The 19,722-nt window shown below is 44.2% G+C and overlaps 1 protein-coding gene across 1 annotated transcript; it reads right to left on the bottom strand.

Moving 5' to 3' along the window:
* Positions 1–405: 405 nt before the first annotated feature.
* Positions 406–18,205, bottom strand: ASB9 (ankyrin repeat and SOCS box containing 9). Its single transcript, XM_050900646.1, has 8 exons — positions 17,997–18,205; positions 11,463–11,542; positions 10,210–10,317; positions 9,134–9,284; positions 8,434–8,568; positions 6,858–7,049; positions 3,241–3,406; positions 406–2,010 (listed from the first exon to the last, which is right to left on the bottom strand). The coding sequence occupies exons 1-7, from the start codon at positions 18,088–18,090 to the stop codon at positions 3,282–3,284; spliced, it is 885 nt and encodes a 294-aa protein (XP_050756603.1). The 5' UTR covers positions 18,091–18,205; the 3' UTR covers positions 406–2,010; positions 3,241–3,281.
* Between the last annotated feature and the right edge of the window lie 1,517 nt (positions 18,206–19,722).

Raw genomic sequence — 19,722 nt, forward strand, 5'->3', positions numbered from 1 at the left:
CCAGATTGTTACACGTGCCTCTTGCTGAGGAGACAGGAGAAACAAACTGATGCAAATCAGTAAAAAAAACAAACTAAAGACGGTGACCATCTTAATTTACATCTTTTCCTACTTTGTGAAATGTTCGGCTCCTTTTCACTGACCCTCAAGTGAGTAGAAAAAGAATTGCAAGAGTCCAACTCTCCCTTAAAACATAAGCAAAAAACAAGATTTGCACAGTATTTGCATTTTAGTCTTATCTTTACTGTAGGTCTATTTGAAGGAATTACTCCATATGCTACCCACCTGTAGGCAGGATTGCAAACAATTCAGTTTTTTGCAATTCAAGTTCAGTCCAAAATTCCATAGTATCAGACAATCCACAAAATTAGTGTTATCATTTAAAAAATGAATGAAAATCAAAAAAAGAGTATAAAACATTTATTTTTGAGCAAATGTCCTATACAATTGTGTCTTGATGACCATTAAACTGCTAACAAAATAATAGCAAAGAATCTGATAAAATATATTCCTGACAATCTTTCAAGTCCTGCATTACATTTGGAATGGTTTCAAATATAGAAAAAGGTCCAAACCTCACCTATAAGGAGCTTAATCAGTTTGCATCTTTTACAACTTTTACAGTTTATAACTGGCTAAGTGTTGATGCAAAAAGCTGTAATTCGCCAGTGTTGATCAAAATTTATATTAAAATAAATAAGCAAACATACTGAGATGATACAAGCTGAGCATACAGAATTCATCCTAATTACACTTGATCAGAGGGATTCAAGTAAACAGAGTCACATTATGAAATTTCCAGAAGAAAAGCAATCTAGAAGCAACACTCTCAGGACCTTCTCAGAGCAATTTTCTCCTGGTATTAGCATTACTCCTATAAACCCATGGGCTGAAGTTACAAAATAAGGTTAAAGGTAGTGACAAAACTAGTACATAAAAAAATGGTTCTTCATCATCTAAAATATAATAAGCTGGAGCTTCAGCTTTCAGATGTGTCACCAAAGCAAGGATTCTTCACACTTTAATCTTCAAAAGTTAAGCACTAGGTTCGTTGTCTGTTCCCTGCCTGTTCAATGCAGATTCCGCTTAACCAAGATACTCATTTTAGAAGGATCCACCTTTCCCATCCAAGATGCCTGCTTTTATTCAGCCTCTGAAGACAGGTGTCTATTTTTCTTCCCCAGCAGGAGGGAAAGAATATAGAAGGCCATCTTAAACCAGCTAGTGAATTTTTACATGACTCGAATTATGTGTGATGAATTGGGTCGGATAAGTGAAGATTTCTGTGTCGCTATCACAAGGGGAGTTGCAGACCTAATTGTGTTTGTCATTTTGTCCAGTTAGGGTACAATTTAGTGTTCCACAAAACCAACAGAACTGCTCTTGCTGTGTTTGGTCAGCACAAATGAATCAAACCATCATACTGCATACCTATAGCCAGCAGTCATGTTGTCCAGCCAAGGATTTGAATTGTAATTTACATCAAATATGAGCATCCAGGTAGCGTTTGATCTGTCCTCTTTAACTTCTATGCGAAAGGAAGACTTGCACTGCACACACTGGCACACTAGTAAACATCGAAATAAGTTTGTGTATTTGAAGGCTGCCAGTCTCTCCCCTTACGAGATGAGGACTCCGTATATCTCATTGCTGGCACTAACGATGTCGTCACAGTTTTCGCACACCAAGCTCACTCTTGCAGGAGTCTCCACAACAAAGTGAAAAAGAAAAGGATCTCCAAAAGCGCCAAAGTGCATGGCCTGCCCCTCCAACGCAGGGACGACGTGGCGGTAGCCCCTCAGGGGAGGCGGTGGGTGCGCTGCTGCTCCCAGGTGATGCAGGCGCACCATGGTTCAGAGCTGGAGAGGGGACAGGGTGGCCGGCAGAAGAGCCGGAGCTTCAGCATCCTCCCTCCCACGTCTATCAAGCAGCCGATATTCCCAGGGGAGCTCCTGGGAGAGTACAGAGTGGTCGTAACCACGCTTTGGTTTGTGGCAGCAGGACATGTTTCTGGGAGGGAAAGACAAACACCCAGTGTTAAAGTTTAGCTGGAGGAAATATTTGTTCTTATGACCTCAGTGGAATAAGAACCACATATGTGATGTTTGTTTGAGAGACACATACACTGAGCCAGCAGCTTAGCAACCGAGCGGGGGGCAGAAATTATCCATTATCTTTTTTAATTTGGAATGGACTTTAATTTCAGTATTTTCAGTGTTTGTTTTATGACCACACATTAGAGATGTTATTATTACCACTCCCATGGAAAATGCTATGAATGAAGTAGCACCTCTCCAAGAAAAAAATCTCACTCTTAAGATGATCTCTTTTCTTGGGTGGGGAAAGGGGATAGAAGCTGTTGTTTTTCTGATGCATGCTGAGAAATGCTTAGGAAATATCACCTAATTTTCAGGGCAGAAAGGGGGAGCACTCAATGCCTGCAACTGATAGCCTGTTAGCCCGTGTCCTTGAAAAATAGTATGCTACAAGGAGAAAATGTGTAGTTCCGAAGTGTGGCTCCCTTATGTCTCAAAGCATCAGGAATAAGCGATTTTAATGGATGATTAAAAACTTTCCCCCGCTATGATTGCACTGTAGGGAGCTGCCATCAGCAGTGACCTACTTGCTGTCATGGCAGAAACACGTGTTTCAGATGCTGGCCTAAATGCAGATGATTGTTGGTTGGTGATCATCTATCTGCAGTGTGATATACTTAGAAAATAAATAACATCTGCCGGGGGGCCTCACTTGCTTTGCAAGTAGGTTCAGTTGGGTTCCCTTTCCTTATCCATACAGTGGTGTACAGCCCTCACAGATGACAGGCACATGAGCGCTGCTTACAGAGAAAGCGTAGCTATCCTTAGTATCCTTAATACATACATGAAGCACTGTTAGTGCTGGCCTGGGATATGCGTTTTCTTTGTAAAAGGGGCTGTCAACCACGAGCTCGCTGAAACTGTGCCAGAGAATCAGGGGATCTATTTTAAAACGCTATGCTCATTTTCTACGCTTTCTAGGGGGCTCTCAAGTCACATTTCCAAGCTTTACCATGCAACCATGCAACCATGTTCCTTTCCAAATCACGGATTTGCTGGCAATGGTGGCAGTGAGGACTGAGTGAGTTGGTCAGTCTTGTGCTTCTGGGACCCAGGGCTTTTCTAGAGACCAACAACTATCATAAATTAACATTGCAGGCATTGGCAACAGTACTGATGAGAAAAGAGTCTTTCCTCAACAAACCTTGCTGTGTTATTAAAGGCACCATTTTGAACATGAAAGGCTTAAACGTGGAGAAGGAAATGTTTCAGCTCGTCCGGGAGGAGAAGTCCAGTTATTTTTTGATGCTGCTTGTGTCCAAAGCACCTCCTGATGCACAGGCGGCACAACTGCATCAAGGACAGCGGCCCTGGAGAAAGAGCCAGGAAAGAGGTTACACATGTGGCTTTATTGCCCCAAAATTGTAAAGCTGAAACAGCAGCTGTGCATCACCGCTCCCCCCATCTCCTGCAACCCACCTTGCACCAGGGGTGTGTGGACCCCAGAATGCTCAGCAGTGAAAAGCCAGACCTGCACCCACCAAAGGACATCAGCCTGCCTGCAATTCAATTCAAGCCTGGTCACTCTCTGTCATTACACAACTGCAATTAGCATTAGCAGCGTCAGTCTTTCCCTTTTAAGCTGCACGAGTGTGAAGTGGTTTGTGCTGTCTGAGAAGAAGAGATGATCGATGCTTCCTTCAAAGTCCTTCCCCCCCTCACTCCCCCAGTGAGATCCAAGTTTGCAGCCCACTGCTTTCTTGAGACCTATTTCATAACAGTGACAAACACATAGCAAAAGAAGTACTGTATAATCCTTTATTTAAACCTTCCAGGTTAACCGGTCCCATGCTGATAAATACAAGCCCTGCTGAAGAATCTGTGGTGCTTTTTTAAAATCTAAGTATAATGACATTTTACACTTATTTGGGTCACTTATCCTTTTCAGGAAGAGGAAGATCTTGTGTGATGTTTTAACTGTGGCCCCTGTCAACGTTCAGCCCCCCGGCATGTCATTTGCACCGCGATGTGCTGCACGCAGGGGCGACAGGCGTGGAGGGTGGGTTGGGGCTGTGGGAGGCCAGATAAGAAGGGGGGGGGCGGCAGCAGCGAGCACGGATGTAGGGGCTGGATGCTGGGAGTGGGGAGGAGATAAGAAGAGACACTGTAGAAAGTGAGAGGGAGGTAAGTGAGCTGGGAGGGGACAGTTTAGGTGCAACCTGGGGTGCCTGCCTGCTGAGCGGGTAAGATAGCAGTCACCAGAGAGCTGAAACGTTAGTGCTGGTGGAGGAGTGCAGTACAGTGGGAAGCAATGGGGGCTGCAGCAAAAAAGCAGTGAGGTGGCAACTTTAATCAGCCTTTGAGACTTCTCTTGTGCAGGATACCATATTTCCAGGAGCTTTGCAAGGCTGAAAACTGCTGCACTATTGGAAGGGCTGTGCAAAGGGCTGCGCAAAGGGCTGCACCCTTCTGCTAGGAGTCAGCAGATGAGTTAGTTACGCTATGCTTGGGTACAAAACAAGGCAAGCCAATATGGGGCAAGTCAAACTGGCTATTGCAGTGTCACACTGCATGTGTGTTTGGCCATTCTGATCCCACAGATAAATGACCTGCCTGTAAACATCTCATTATAAAAGTTTCCATTCATAAAAAAACCCCTTGAAACCTGAAGACTTATCAAAACACAAGCAGTGTCACTACACTGAAAAACATTTAGCAAGTGCAAGCATACTCTTCAAAAACACAGTGTATTTTTGGATCATTAACTAGTTCTCCCACCCACACACAGGACACTCCCTGCAATGCAAGCAGGGTGTGCGGTGGTCCGGCAGCATAGTGAAGTCCTGGGAAAGGAGACCACCACATGTACTGTACCTGCTCTGGGCTAGTCCTAGGGCAACTGGGTCGGCACACTCACCAACTCATCTCTGGGGGCAAAACACGCTCCCTCCAGCTTGCCCTGGCCATGGGCGTGGGGCTGCTGCCCCCCAGCATCTGCAGCATGGGGGGACAGGAGCCATGCATGGGAGTGGGGCAGGAGAGCAGCAGCTCAGCCGTGCCAGTGCTGAGGGGCCGTGGGGCTGGCGGGGTGGCTGATCCCTGCAGCACATTTCCAAACCTCTGTGTAAAACCAGAGGGGTAACGTTTGCACCAGTCTCCCGAGTTGCAACCGTTCAGCTGGCAAAAGAAGTTAGACATCAGCTGTCCATCAGGCATGACCCTACTCAGAGAAGGGCATGTTGGAGAACATCAGAAAAACACTATTCAGCAGCAAAATGCCCTTCAGGCATTTATCGTTTCTGATTTCGATTGGTGAATTTCACTTAGAAAAGTTCCTTACTGCCTGAGCTGTCAGCTCAGCCTGAGCAGCGTTTCTCAGGCCAGCTCCACAGGGTGTGCCTGAAATATTTTTCTATCTATATCTCAAATAAACAGGATACACGCGGTGCCACAAGAGTCTAACGCAGCAGGGATTGGAACTCAAAAAGATCACCGCTCTGTGCACCATAGATTAGGCTGGGAAACCAAATATCAGTTGCTCATACATAACATGCACAGCACAGTTGTTTTCATGCTATTATTTTCATTTTACTATTTCAAGCAGGGCCTGATTCATCACTATGTTATTCCACTTTTGCCTTGGTGTAAATCTTTTCATGACAACAATCACATCAACATGTAACTGGTATAACAAAGTCATGGACCACACCATCAGCAACTTGTTTAAAATGATGAAAATCCAGATTATTTAGTAATGTGTATAGTTTACTGACTGAAGGAGAACATCTAAAGAACACAAGTACACCAACGAGTAGACACTAGAGACCTTATTCTAATTTTCCTCAAGAATGGGAAGTAAAATGTCTCTCCATAATTAATTGAAGTATTCATAAGCAATAAAATAAAATGACCTGGAACTATTTCATTTACAGGTATAAAATAAGCACTTCCTAAAGTTTAAGCTTACAGTTTGATACTGCTGGATTATTCAGCACATAATGTTGGCCTTTAAAAAAAGCCTAGTGTATAAATGTATATACATATATATATATATATTCATTATATCATTCCTGTGCAATTTTCCTTAATCCCCACAAAAAACCTCACATAGTGTCTTTCATTTTAAAGGTACTTTTGCACCTACATAAAAACTTGGCCCAACAATAAAAGTAAAGGGCAAAGAACTAGAAGATGAGTCTTTCAATATTTTTTTTTCAGTATCACATGCATTAAAAATATTCTGGTCGCAATTTTGCCCTTATGCTGAGACCAGTATCTGGCATGCACCTGACTGTCAGCATACTGTATAACCAAAGATCCCAGTCCTAGCGCTCACTAGCTAGCCTCAACTCCCATCAGAGATGATTTGCTGCCTGCATTTGTCGGCACGCTCCAGATAACACTCCTGGGTCTACTCCCACCTCAGACACAAGGGAACTGAGAGACTCCCACTGACTTCAGTGCTTTAGGTAATCAGAAAAAGCTACCATTAATTTCTAAGGAGTGTTTTGCTTGTTTTTTCACCCTGAACTCTATTTTGCATTATAGTGCAAGCTCCATATGATTGCTCCCTGATGCAGTAGATTCACAACCCAGAGGTCGAAAGATGGGTTATTGTTGTTACTGTTATCACTGTTAGTGTGCCACTACATTCTGACACTAGAAAACATGGTGTCAATATGTCAGCAAATGGAGGTAAGCTTAGTTATTCTCAGTTTTATAGTGCTAGTAGTATGGAACAGCATAGCCTTTTGCAGCAGTTTGTGTGTTTTTGCCCTAATGAATCCTGAGTGAACAAATAAAACAAGTGCTAAGGGGCACCTTCTTTCTGCAGGAACAGTCGGCCCACAGGACTGCCGGGTGGGACCAGCTCCATCGGCCTCTTGCTTTCAGTGTTCTTCACCCAAATGTCCGCTCCAAAGTCAATCAGCAGTGTCACCAGCTCCGCACTGCAATTCCTGGCGGCCACGTGCAGAGGGGAGTCCAGGCCCTTGCCGCTGTTCACATTTGCTCCTGAACACCAAGAGATGACAAAGAATGATGACAAAGAATAATGACTATACAGTAGCCTATTTCCATTTCCTGCACTAGCTGCTATTTCTCTGAATAATCCGTAAATGCTCTAGCATCCACCCAGAGGTGGATTTCCTTATGCTGGGGCTTGGTACTACAATTTGCACATGCACAACTCACACTGGTTGAGGAGGAGTCGGGTTGTGATTAAGAAAATGATCCCAAAGAAATGGTGCATGAGGTGCACAGCCCAGCCCATGGATATCTTGAAGCAGGACAAAGACATAGTTCCACCTATGGCCCACCTTTGCTCCCCAGCCCAGTGCCCCATTCCCTTAAAATACATGCAGGGTTTCAGCCTGCTCTGTACCGGAGGCTTAAGGCTTTGGCATTTCCAAACGCCAAAGTATCTGTTGGGAAAAAATGGGAGGATGGAAATGTTCTAGAGGCCCTTGGTAGAGGAGGATATAAGCAAGCACCCCTGACGAGTGTTCCCCCATCCGTTATCCTAGGCTAATGGCTCCTAAAACACCCTAAGAAGGGTGAGCTGCAGAACTAATTCAAAATTATTTATAGTGTTTTTATAGTACACATTGTCATATATAGAAGGCAGCAAAAAACAAAATGGCAGAAAACAGAAAATAATACCCAAACGTTTAATATTTAGATTAATATGTATTTGACTTCTTCCAAAAAAAGATCATTGTGCTAAACAATGACCTACCTAAAAGGTGATCTACGTGATGTTTGCTTGTTTTTTCCAAAGCAGCTTTGTTGGTCCATTGTTTTTGTACTAGCTATGTTGCTACTTTAGGTTATATGGCCCCTTTGGTTAGAAGAGTTGCACTACTGTAGATAACAAGAAATGGTCTTGTATAATTATCCAAGTGCTTAGACTTACAGCTAGGTTTGTTTGATGCAAAATATATAGTGCTGAACATTTTTCTCTGTTGGAAATGTTTCAAATTTTTTATGAACTCAGTGGGGATTAAAACATGTTTGCAGAAATACTATGTAAAAATGATTGAGTCAATTTTTGGGGGTAAAGAAGGAGGAAAAGAAAAAAAGAAAATTTTTTCCTGCCAACTTCAAATAACTGCAGCATCACACACAGAGACACTGGAAAGAATGGTATTTGTTCCAGGCACCACCAGCCATGTGAAATCCAGGATCACCCATCGTTTTGTTGGGAGCTGTAAAGCTGAGTTCCTGGGTCAAGAAGACCCTGGTTACCCTGCTGCCTCATTTAACCCAGGGCTGCCATTAAGAGCGAAACATCTCCAGGTCCCAGAGCAGGAGCTCCTCTAAATCTTTGATGCCAAGAGAATCCAAAGCTGGATGTTGCAGGAAACGAAAGTACACCATCCTTTATTTTTCTTTTTACCTGACTCAAGCAGCTTCTTGGCACAGTTCACTTGCTGGTTCTCACAAGCTACATAAAGCGGAGTACCCAGATGCTTGATGTTGTGATCTATATTTACCCCATGGGACGCGAGGAATTCGACACATTGCACGTGACCTTAAAAGGGATAAAGGAAGAGTCAACTCACAGAGATCAGGCATTTTTTCAGCAAATTCTCTATTGCAGTGGTGTAATTTGGCAAAGATTCAATGTTTTGTCAAGAGATGGTAGTGTAATACTTTCCTCCACTCCAGTGTGTCCAACCTGGAAAACAGGAGCTCCAAAGCCACGGTTAGTAAAACAGACTAAAACCCTCGCATTTTATCATCTGACTCATTTCAGATGTCTACCGAAGATGAGACGAATCACGCTGTGTTTCTCTCCACTGCTTTTGAAGGTAGCCAGATGACTCCCTCAGATGTCCACATTGTAGGCGGCTGACTTGGACAATGCATCCCCTTCCAGGTGTCACCACATGAACTCAGAGGCCCCAAGAGCCGAGCTGAGCTGAGCTGCCCTCGGTGAGCACCAGGGGCGGGAGGAACTGCACCACTCGTGATGAGACCAGCTAGGAAGGTATTTCACATGACACAAATCAAGAAAATTATCTTCTTTTTCTCTCTCTTCCACTTCAACACGCTGCTAGTAACATGGAAAGGAGTGCTGATGCCTGTGGGGTTACCTCTCTTAGCAGCTTCATGGATGGGGGATGCCAAGTCACAGAGGAGGTGTAGGCTGGCTCCATGCTGCAGCAATAAATTCAAGCAAGCCACACTGCCGCTGACACAAGCGCTGAACAATGGAGTGTGCCAGTCGACAGTAACTCCATTCACCTGGGGGAAAAATAACACAATCAGGCTTTTTTTTGGTCTTCTCAGTATTTCAAAATTGATGAGAATTATCCAGTTTTTCAACAGAAAATAGGGTTCTCAATACTTTTTATTTATTTCCTCGCAAAAACTGCCTACTGCTTCTGAAGATTACAACTTTTTATTAAAAAGATCATTAAAAAAATATTTTTAAAAATTGCAGCTGAGTCTCTCCTCCTGCAAAAGAATGTTTAACCAGTGCTGCTCCAGGGTCTCTCAGGAGTTACCAAGTTACCAAGTTAAATGTGTGCCCATTTCTCAGTTATCTCAGCTGAAACACACCTGCCTGTACCCCTCTCCTGAAACAGTCCATTTTTAGCTGAAAATGTGCAGCCCTCCCCTTTTTTAAAAATTTTAAACTAAAAGGTAATGTATGTATAATGAGTTAATTTTCTTATTCACTATAATTTTGACATTAGATTGAAAAGTAGAGGCCATGAGACACACTCATTTCACCATTTTACTTGCATGTTTTTTCCATTTTCTTCCCGTTTTATCGTCAGTTGATCCTAACAGTCTGACACCTCTACTTAAAACTCTGCATACTGACACCAATGAGATTAGTGTGCGCAGAAAATAAAATACACCCTTAACTGTTGCAGAATTATAAACACTTTGCAAGAGGAACTTCCCCTTATTTTTTCAGTAAATGATGAGAACATTGCACTTTCATCAAAAGAACAATACTAACTGCTGTTTATATCTGTGCTTTTTGGATTGCTTTATTAAGAAGTGCATTTTATAACATATGTATGTACCTTAAGCAGAGCTAAGTACAGAGTTAAATCACAGTGATACGCTGACGTGAAATAGTACATCACCTAGCATTAAAATGTGATAATACAACATACTAACACTAGAGACAATGGTCTGTCCATCGTGTACCCACCTGAGCACCATGTTTTAATAGGACACTGGCACAAGCAGCATGACCCCCTAGGCAGGCTTCATGGAGAGGAGACACCTGGTCTGCTGTAACAAGATTAACATCACTCCCCTGATGAAATAATGGAAAATATAATTACAACCAACTACCAAAACCCCCATACAAACAAAAACCCCTCCTTTCTATCTTTAAAGCTTTATGTAATCAGACCTTCCTCAACTGCCTGGAGTTACTCATCTCAATAGGTAAGCAGAGAAAGAGGCTGTGATACTTTGGCTGGAGTGGATACTGGCACAGTGTACCAGAGGTCATGCCTTCTACACGCTGCTAATCGGTGCAGAAAGCTGTAGGCAGCGGAAGGTCCAATGGGACAATACAGACATCCTTTTAGGAACTCAGCATGATTTTATTTCTATGAATAGCAAAATCTGAAATAAAAAAAAAAAGATGAAAAATTGCTACTAGAGTTCTTGGCAGGGTCATGACTGCTGCCTTTTTACATCACTGCTCAAGCCTTCTGACCTCCTGCCCACTGAGTCGGCGGTTGTTTGACTGGATCGAATCCTGAAATATTTTTGAGGTGTTTTCTGCTCTTTGCAGCAAGGCACACTCTGAAGGAAAGCCAGCCCCTGCATTAGAAACCATTGGTTTGATTCTACAGGATCTTTTTTCCTAGCAATCTTGGTGCTCCAGAAGGTTAAGCTGGAAGAGTCTCCAATACTCCTTCCCTTTCCGACAACTCCTCCACAGGCTAAATCCAAGAATTTCAAAGAAGTTGAGCAGTGAGGTTCAGAAATCGCTTCTCCCTAGCCCTGCCCTTCTGCAGGGGGAGCAGGGGCCCCGCATACCCTCAGGCACTTCAGAAACAGATGTGTGGGTGGCTGAATTGAAGCCTCAACCAGAGTGTTGCCTGGGTCCAGAGCTGCCCCCCACCCGGGACACCAAATGCTGCTTGCAGACGCAGGAGCTGCAGGAGGAATCCCCCAGCTGCCCGGAGATCCCGTCGACCGGGGTCCCATTACCTGCACCAGAATTAAAGTATGACCCAGGATATTTCGATATGTCATCAGCTGAGTGCACAGAGCTTGCGCTAGGCAAGGAACCACTTGTAGAAAAAAAACATCTGCTACACGCGGACTTCACTGCATTCTGGACAACGTGATTTTCTCACCCTGGGGGTTTCACAGTAAAGCACAGTCTGCATTCAACCACTGAACAAACCCAGCAGCAATCATATCAACGCAGCAGAGGGTTACCTGTTTGATGAGTTTCTTCAGAGTAAGCAGACGCCCATGGATAGAGGCATCGTGTAAAGGAGACCAGTCTGAAACAAAGTCTGTATAAAGAGAGAGGAAAAAGGCTAACAACTCCGTGGACTGTTTCATCAGCGTACTTTACTTCAACTCTGTGACCCCAGCAAATGTCTCTTCTTCTGCTTTATTACTTGAGCTGCCAAGCTTTCCTTGGAGCAGCTGCCAGGAGGGAGTGAGACAAGAGGACGGCTTCTCTCTGGGTGTGTTTTTAACTCATCCCGTGTTGGTGCTGAGCAGCTGCACTCCCCTTCAGAAGATGAGAGGGATTTGCAGAACATCACCTTGCTCTGACTGAGCTTGTCCCTCGCTTTGAATTATTTCCAGTGCCTTTGTTTTCACAAGATCATTACACTTTACCAATTAGCTGAAAAGGACTACATTTTGAAGAGGGTATGGCTGCTCAGTCATTTACCCCTGCTCGGAGCTGGGCTAGAGTCAACAATACCTAACAAGAGAAGGTACCAAAGTACAAGGAGATAAATTGTGTTACCTGACGGTTTTGCCTTTCAGTTTTCAGTGTTTGGTGTTAGCCTGTGCAGCGGTGTGTTTTAAGTAATAGCTGTATTCTCTGCATTGCCAAAACCACAAAGTGAGTACGGCACATATATACAGTACAAATATTAATAGAAGAGAATCTTCAGTATTACAGATTTTATGGCTCAGAGCCAGCTGACAACAATAATCCCTCTGGGAGACATTTACCTCCTTCAGCATTCATTGCCTCAAACCCCAGTGTCTGGTCTATGTCAATGGCCCAGGTTCCCCCCGGGAAGGAAGAGAAGCATTTCCAGAGGGCATTTCACTCAGCTTCTTTTGGAAACACATTTTGCTACTCTCTGGAGATGTCCCACTCTGCTTCCACTAACTACAGAGAAAACCCCAATGACCAACTTGGAGGAGTTGCTGAGGTTTTCAGGGACTATACTGAAACACATGCGTGGAACAGGATGCTTAACAGTGAGAAGTCCGCCTTCAGCAACAAAACCTAATAAACCACCATAATTCTTTAAAACAATTTTTACAGATTAGCTGATGATGTCAGTGCTTATACAAGATCCACAGATCTTGTCTCAGGTATGAACGTGCGTGGGAGAGCTGAACCCCTCACGGCCAATGTCCTGCCCCTTCTGGCTCTTCCATGGTGTGCTGGAATGGGGTAATAACCAGCTGTGTCAGCCATCTCCCAGCCTGTTGAGCTATTGCTCTCTCACCTTCAAGCATGCTCAGTAAAGGACATCAAATTTAAACAAGATAAGATCTGGTATAGCGAGACTTACAATGGTTTTCTGATTGAAAAATTCTGCACTAAAAGTAAATCGTGACCTGAAGATGGTGGTATCTGAAATGTGCTGTTTATCACACACAGAAGATCTTTGCCTGCATAACTATGTTAGGTAGAGGGGTGACTTTTTGCCGGCATAGTGACTGCAAAAGATCTGCTATAATTTTATAGTTATTCTTGCAAGACTCTTTTATGATTGTGCAATACATTTGTCTAGAGTTGTTCATATAGGCAAAAGGGTATTTCTGCTACTACAATACATCATTTTTGAGCCACTTGATGTCCATCACAATGCTTATCTGCATAGCACACTTTTGCAAATATGTGCATATTGCATCATACCATCTCTGAACAATGACTCATTGAGGGACTGAACTAGGGTAAACTTTAGTGTTTCCCTTCTTGGACACCAAAAATGTGGGTCTCCATAACAAGCAGCTAGTCAAATTGGTGGTAGTCACACACATATCACAAGAGGGAACACAACTGTTCCCTGTGATAGTTCTTATTTGAATGAAGTAATTAAAAAAAATCTAGCGGAATAATCAAGACTTCACCTTCTCTTGTGAGAATCCTTCCCTAACAATGCTCCAGCATGCTCCTGGCTCACCGGACAATCCCAGTGACACCCTGGACATAACCTCAGGGTGGGTTTGAAGCCTGAAGGAGGATTAGCTTGTGGAACAAGGCCCTTAGGAACAGGGGTCTCATCAGGGATGATTGGACAAGCAGCTGATTCATGATTTTCACCATTTCTCTTCATTTCCTTGTCTCTGGTTGTGATCACTACCTAGTTAGGGGAAGGGAAAGGGGGAGGGCTTGTATAAAACACTAGATCATTCATTGGTTTATGCTAGGTTTATACTTACTTGATCTGAGCTATCACTGGGCGCCCCTTGGGCCAGAAAGGAGGGTTATTTTGTGTCCACCGGAGACTGACCATGACTAGAGACAGGACACAGATCTGGTGCCTGGAGCTTCTGTTACCTGGTCAGTATATCCTGCTTATAGGTGCAGTTAAAATGACTATCAATCATTGATTGTGAAGGAGAGATGCCTTGGAGAGCAGGCTGGGAGGGACCATCAGCCCTGGGGCTGTGCCTCCTCCGAACACGGGGCACAGTCTCGTTCCTGCACTCTCCTCAGGGAGAAAGCTCGGCGCTTTCTCCTGCTCTTGGCATGTATTTGTTATAGGTGTGGGTTTGGCTCTTTTCCTTCAGATCATAAGTTTGTTGCCAGGGAACTGGGAAAGCATTTGGTGATCTATTGACCGTGGCCTACAGACTAGGTGTTTGGTGGACACTTTGAAACCTGCCCTCTATTCCACTGCTGCCTGTGACTACGAGACACTGTCAGAGACTGTGCAGACTTGGTAGGTAAATCTGCACTGCCAAGTAAAGAAAGCCAGGAGGATAATTCAGCATTGAGCCTTAAGCAGGTGAAGATGTGAAGGCAAGTCAGTCTGCACCATTCGGTCTCAAAGACAGAAATGGTCCCAATCTCTTTTATTTAGCAGTATATAAATAGCTAACAAGATGAGACTCCACGAGTCAAGTGATCTTTTCCAGTCTTGTATTACTTTCACTATGAAAGCCAAAGGGAAAAAAATGGGAAACTGAGAAGAAACTCAAACTTTTCAGGCACAGGAAGATTCATCAACTCAGATGTGATTCATATTTGGGAGAAGCCTCAAAATTAGAAGGCCAAAATTAGAACCCCAATACACCTTTATGGGCAGTACCGAGTACATGAAATGAACAGAGGAATGAACTCGGGAAATCCAGGTAATGTACGTCAATTAGGTTTTAAAGAAAATTGTATTCTTTGTTATTAGCATCATTTGAGCTCTACCCGCCTCCTTCTATGTTCCATGGGCCATGTCCCACAACAAACACATAGTTCCAGTAAGTTCGCAAACATCCTTTGGCTTTAGCAAATGGGCAGCCATTTCCAGAAGCTGTGGTTCTGGTCTCATAAGGATAGCCAAACTATGCTACAATTATTAAAACACAGTATTATTCATTGACTAAAATAGCTTTGCTTTAAGTGATGTGTGTCAAATGATGCTTATCTGACCTTGCTGTTGTTCTGGCTGATCCTGCCTGTGTTACCATTGGCCGTGTTTCCAGGCTCTGTAAAAAGCTTTTGATTTTTCCATTTAGAAACAAATGTCATTGCCCAATCTGTATGAGTTGCAAGTGAAGCATGTTTATAGTAGTTCTAAAAATCTAGATTGAGGAACAAGTTTTCTGAGCTGCAGCTTGATCTTTTTTTGGCCACACAGATACAGGCGGGGTTTTGTGCAAACTACCAAGTTGTTGTATCATCGTGTCAGCATTCTGGTGACAAAGAGAGAGGTGCATGGTCATGCCATCACATCCACGTGCAGAATTTATCCATTCAGTGCTTGCTTGAGAAAAGGCAGGTTTCTACTGAGACTCTAAAAAGAGCCAGACCAGACCACAGTCATCTGTGGACTGGCCATTAGCTTGCAATTTTGCCAGGTCTTAACAATGAATTAAAAGATTGACCACATAAGCGTCAAAAATAAATGTCAGTGGAAAACAAAAAGAGCTATGTGCCAACACGTAGTAATCCAGCTGGGGATTCTGTACTGAGAGGAACCGAGGCTTTTATCCTAAATGGAAGTGGAGGCCTACAGTAGCTTCACACCAGCCTTGGATACAATGGGAAGAGGGGGTTTAAAGACCTGTCTGATGACTAACTGCCACGGTGTACTTCCAAATCTGCTGCCGTGAACAGCATGGCCCCAAGCTGCGATCTCGCGTGCCCTAGCTCCATCTGCAGCAAACACCTCCAACCTGAAGCAATGCTGGGGAGGCAACCTCCCTGCAGGGGAAGGCAAATTTCCCCAGTTCCTGCACCCGGGGCATCACCTTCCAGCAAACCACAAAGTTTCTATTTTCTGCCTGCTCCAGGCTGGAACTCGTGTTTCTCGCCTGGAGGCGGAGGGAGACTGCAGTGGATGTTGGGGTCTTACTCCCCGCTTCTGCACAGCACAGGAGGCACGCCATCAGTAATACAAATGATCAGTATTTATACCATACACAGGCTTTTGATTAAAGCCTAAGCAAATGCCAGTGCTAACTGACCATGGACTTTTAAAATCCTGAAATAGTGCCTTTCAGGAAAGTCCTCAAAACACTTTGCCCACCAGAGCTGCCTGTGGAGGAATAAGGCCGGTGTATATAGGTGGCACAGCTGTGTTCACTGTATATACCACAGGAACAAGGATTTCTGATTGCCAAAAATATGTACAACTGCTCTTTCACAGAGGAACGAGACCGTTTACCCAAATTTGAAATTTACCCACACCTTAGTCCACAGGCAAGCTGAGTCAGGCCTCAATAGCTTCAGCATCTAGGCATTCAAAACCCACTGGCTTTCAGTGGCATTGGGTCACCTAGCTCCCCTTTCACTGCTGAAAATCCCAGCCAGCCCAGTGGTTACATTAAACCTCTGGTTATATTTGATTGCACTGCCGTTATCTGGGCATGTGAACATTGGCAGGGTGGTGTATACAGAGGGAGCCTTATAGCAATAACCACACAAACATGCAAACCCTGACTGCTCCCTGTGGATAACCGAGCATTCAGAGGACCTTTCCAGAAGAGCACTCATTTTTGTGGTCATGGCTGAAAGTATCTTTTTCCAGCCTCTGACCATGTGGATGGTGTTGCACACTCCGTGCCTGTCCCCAGGCTGGTTTCCATCCGCGGTGGTCACACACGGTGCAGCTTGCAAGGGGCTTTGAAATCCTTTCAGCGGAGGTATGCTCTTGCATACGTATTTGCATACACATATGCCTATGGCATTATATAGAACAGTATTACAAATGGTATTTTTCATATTCTAAGGCTTTCCCCTAAAGTTTGTGATATATGTAGCCTGAGCCAAATACATTCCTGCTGTAAGCTGCCAGCAGGGCTTTTTGACTCTGCTAAGGAGCAGACAGACACAAGAGGAATGCACTGAACTCTGATTTTCAAAGGACCAAATGATCTGTGTGCAGCAGTGCGGCGTGTGGGCTCCCCTCCTTCCAGCCTCCATTTTGCTGGAGCTTATGTCCAGTGTGGACCTGGTTCAATTCATACTGTTAATAACATTGCCGTCCCTTCCTTCCCACCCCAGCCTCAGGACGTACATATGTGACACAGATGAGGAGAGGCAGACAACACAGCAGATATACTGATCATCTTTGCATTGTGGTTTTAGAGTCTTAATTTTCTATTTGGTATGAATGGAAGCATCCTGAACTGCCCAGGAAAGGAGTGAGGACAGTGTAAAGTCACATTATCTTCATTTACCTCATTCCCTCTGCACTTGCCATAAGCTGAAGGAGTAGCTTCTCAGAAAACAGAGCTACAGGGAACACATCCAGCTAAATTGTTATGTGAAGTTAAACTACTTGTCTTTTGTCACCATGTCATATTTTCAATGGCTCTGGGCCAGACAACAGAGCAATGATCAGAGTGAGGGCATTTCTCTCAGTAACTGTTCACTGGTGACCACAACAGCAGTGGTCACAACTGACCACAATGCCCTGGCCATCGCAGAAGAACCCGGTAGGATTGGTGGCTCAGCCTGGGCAACAACACTTGGGTCTGCTCATCTGAAAGAAAAAAGAAAAGGAAAAGGATAAAGGAAAAAGGGAAAAGGAAAAAAAGAAAAAGAAGAAGAAAAAGAAAAAAGAACAAAGAAAAAAGAAAAAAGAATAAATAAAAAAAGAAAAAAGAAAATAAGAAGAAAGGAGAAAGGAAAGGAGGAAAAGAAGGAGGAAGGGAATGAAAAGAAGGAAGAAGAAAAGAGGAACTGAGCCAGTGCTGAGCTTCCAGCTGGCACTAATCTAAGTCAAACACGCCACATTGCAACTTCTTTTTCATCATGCTATGGTTCAAGTGCTGCATTTGTTTCTGCTTATACAAACTGCAGTACAGAATCAGACACTCTTTTCTGTGATACACCAAAAAAACAACCAAAAATTCAGTGTCAAATAGGAATAGCTTATTAATATCCCTTCTGAAGTGCGAGGGCACAGGGACATTTTGTGGGACTAACTGTGGACCTGCCGTGGAAGCAGGACATCGGGAGCAGCACACCGCCGTAGCCTGACTCTGCCCTTTGCCGCTGCTGGCAGAGGTGAAGGCTCGTGGCGAGGCAGCAGTGTTACTTACCCCTCATCAGCGGGTTTGATAGAGACGTTGCAGATGCCTGGCCTCCGGCTCCTTGCAATTTGCCGGCGTTTTGATTTGTTCCCTCATCATCCATCTCAGCCCTGTCTGTCCAATTTCTGTTTTTTCACTTCACGGTCGGTCTTGAGAGTTCAAATTCCATCATCCCCAGCGAGCCCCAGCGGTGGGAGTGATCTATTAAGCAGACTCTGCGTGCACGAGTCAAACAGACCTTGCAGCAGACCGGGACGTGGTGCCGGCAGCACTTTGTGCAGAAACTTGAGTACCTGGGTTGGGATTTAACGAAACAGCTCCCTGGCTGCCCTGGTAGGCAGCCAGCGATCCAGCGAAGCGAGAGATGTGCCTGATGTCACATCCTCCCCAACGCGGCGCCCAATCGGGGCGCCCGCCGTCCGTTTTTATCAGGAAGGAAATTCTTAGTTTGCCAAAAAAACAAGACAGAAAGAGCCAGTTGAACTAGTTGAGCAAACTCTGCCGCAGGGGATTTGCAAAGAAAACCCGCAGAGGTACGAGCGCACGTGGATCTGCACCACTCCCGAGCAAGTTGTTTGCAGGCAACTTTGCCGCACGCCTGCCTGGACGCTGTACGCTGTGCAAAACCACCCCTCTTATTTGCCAAGCCCTGACAGCACGCAAGAAACGAAGAGCCGAACGCCTGCTGCGCAGCAGTGATCGCCACATACCCTACGGATATTGAAACCACATGTCTGGGGAGCTCCGCTTCCCACTGGAGGCCCTGCGTTGTCTGCATGGCGTGGAAATCGCAGCGCTGCGCGGGCTCATTTCCTTTCCCCCACGGTTCAATTGATTTCACTCAGTCACAGTCACACCAGGAGTTTCGTAACTGAGCAGTGCCCTTTTATTTTTAAGGAATTTCTTGGTCTAAAGCAAACATTGTGAACCTACCAGTGAACAAATGGCAACGTTTTTTCAGGAGGACGTCCGCCTCATTTCTCTGGGTCTGTTTGCAAAAATTCTGTTCTCACGAATCATCTCCAGTTGCATTTTTTTCTTTCCCAAATTAGTATAATTTACAAGCGCAAAATCCTTTTTCTGTCCCTGAATATTTGTCCGTTTGTGTACAAGTGCAAGTAGGCAGAACTTCCATGCAAAAGTCTAAACCATGTAAATAAAAATTAGGATTTTTTTTTCAATTTGTCTACTAGAGCAGAATTTGCATTTGTGTATTTGGAGATATGAAGTTCCTAATCCTGGGCTAATTCTGATCCTAACTCACCTGAGCCTAAGCAACTTGGTTTCATTTTTATTCCTATCTATAACACATGCAAGAGATCTGGAATCATATTTAGGGTTTCTTTGTCCATATCTTTAAAAATAATCAGTTATGTTAAAAGATACAAACAGCAGCTGAATATCATCCACAAACCCTGCCAGCAGAGAATCTGTGAAGGCAACTCAGGCACGTGCTGATGCACAACTGCTGATGAAATACAGATGAGGACAGGGCCAGCCCCTTCCAGGGCACTCTCTGCTGAATGCCTCCTGGCTCCTGGGTTTGGCCCTGCAGGCTGGATGCAAGCTGACACTTTGGTTTGACTGGAAATTACATTTGTGTCTTAGCCATTGAAATTTCCACATTAAAAATGTTGTGGGGAAAAATGTGTAAATGGAGAAAGTGCTATAAATATTGGGTTTTGATGAATAACATGTAAAATGAGGAATGGAAAAACAATTTTTCCCCTTTAGT

Source organism: Gymnogyps californianus, chromosome 1, assembly GCF_018139145.2.
Source record: "Gymnogyps californianus isolate 813 chromosome 1, ASM1813914v2, whole genome shotgun sequence".
Taxonomy (NCBI): domain Eukaryota; kingdom Metazoa; phylum Chordata; class Aves; order Accipitriformes; family Cathartidae; genus Gymnogyps; species Gymnogyps californianus.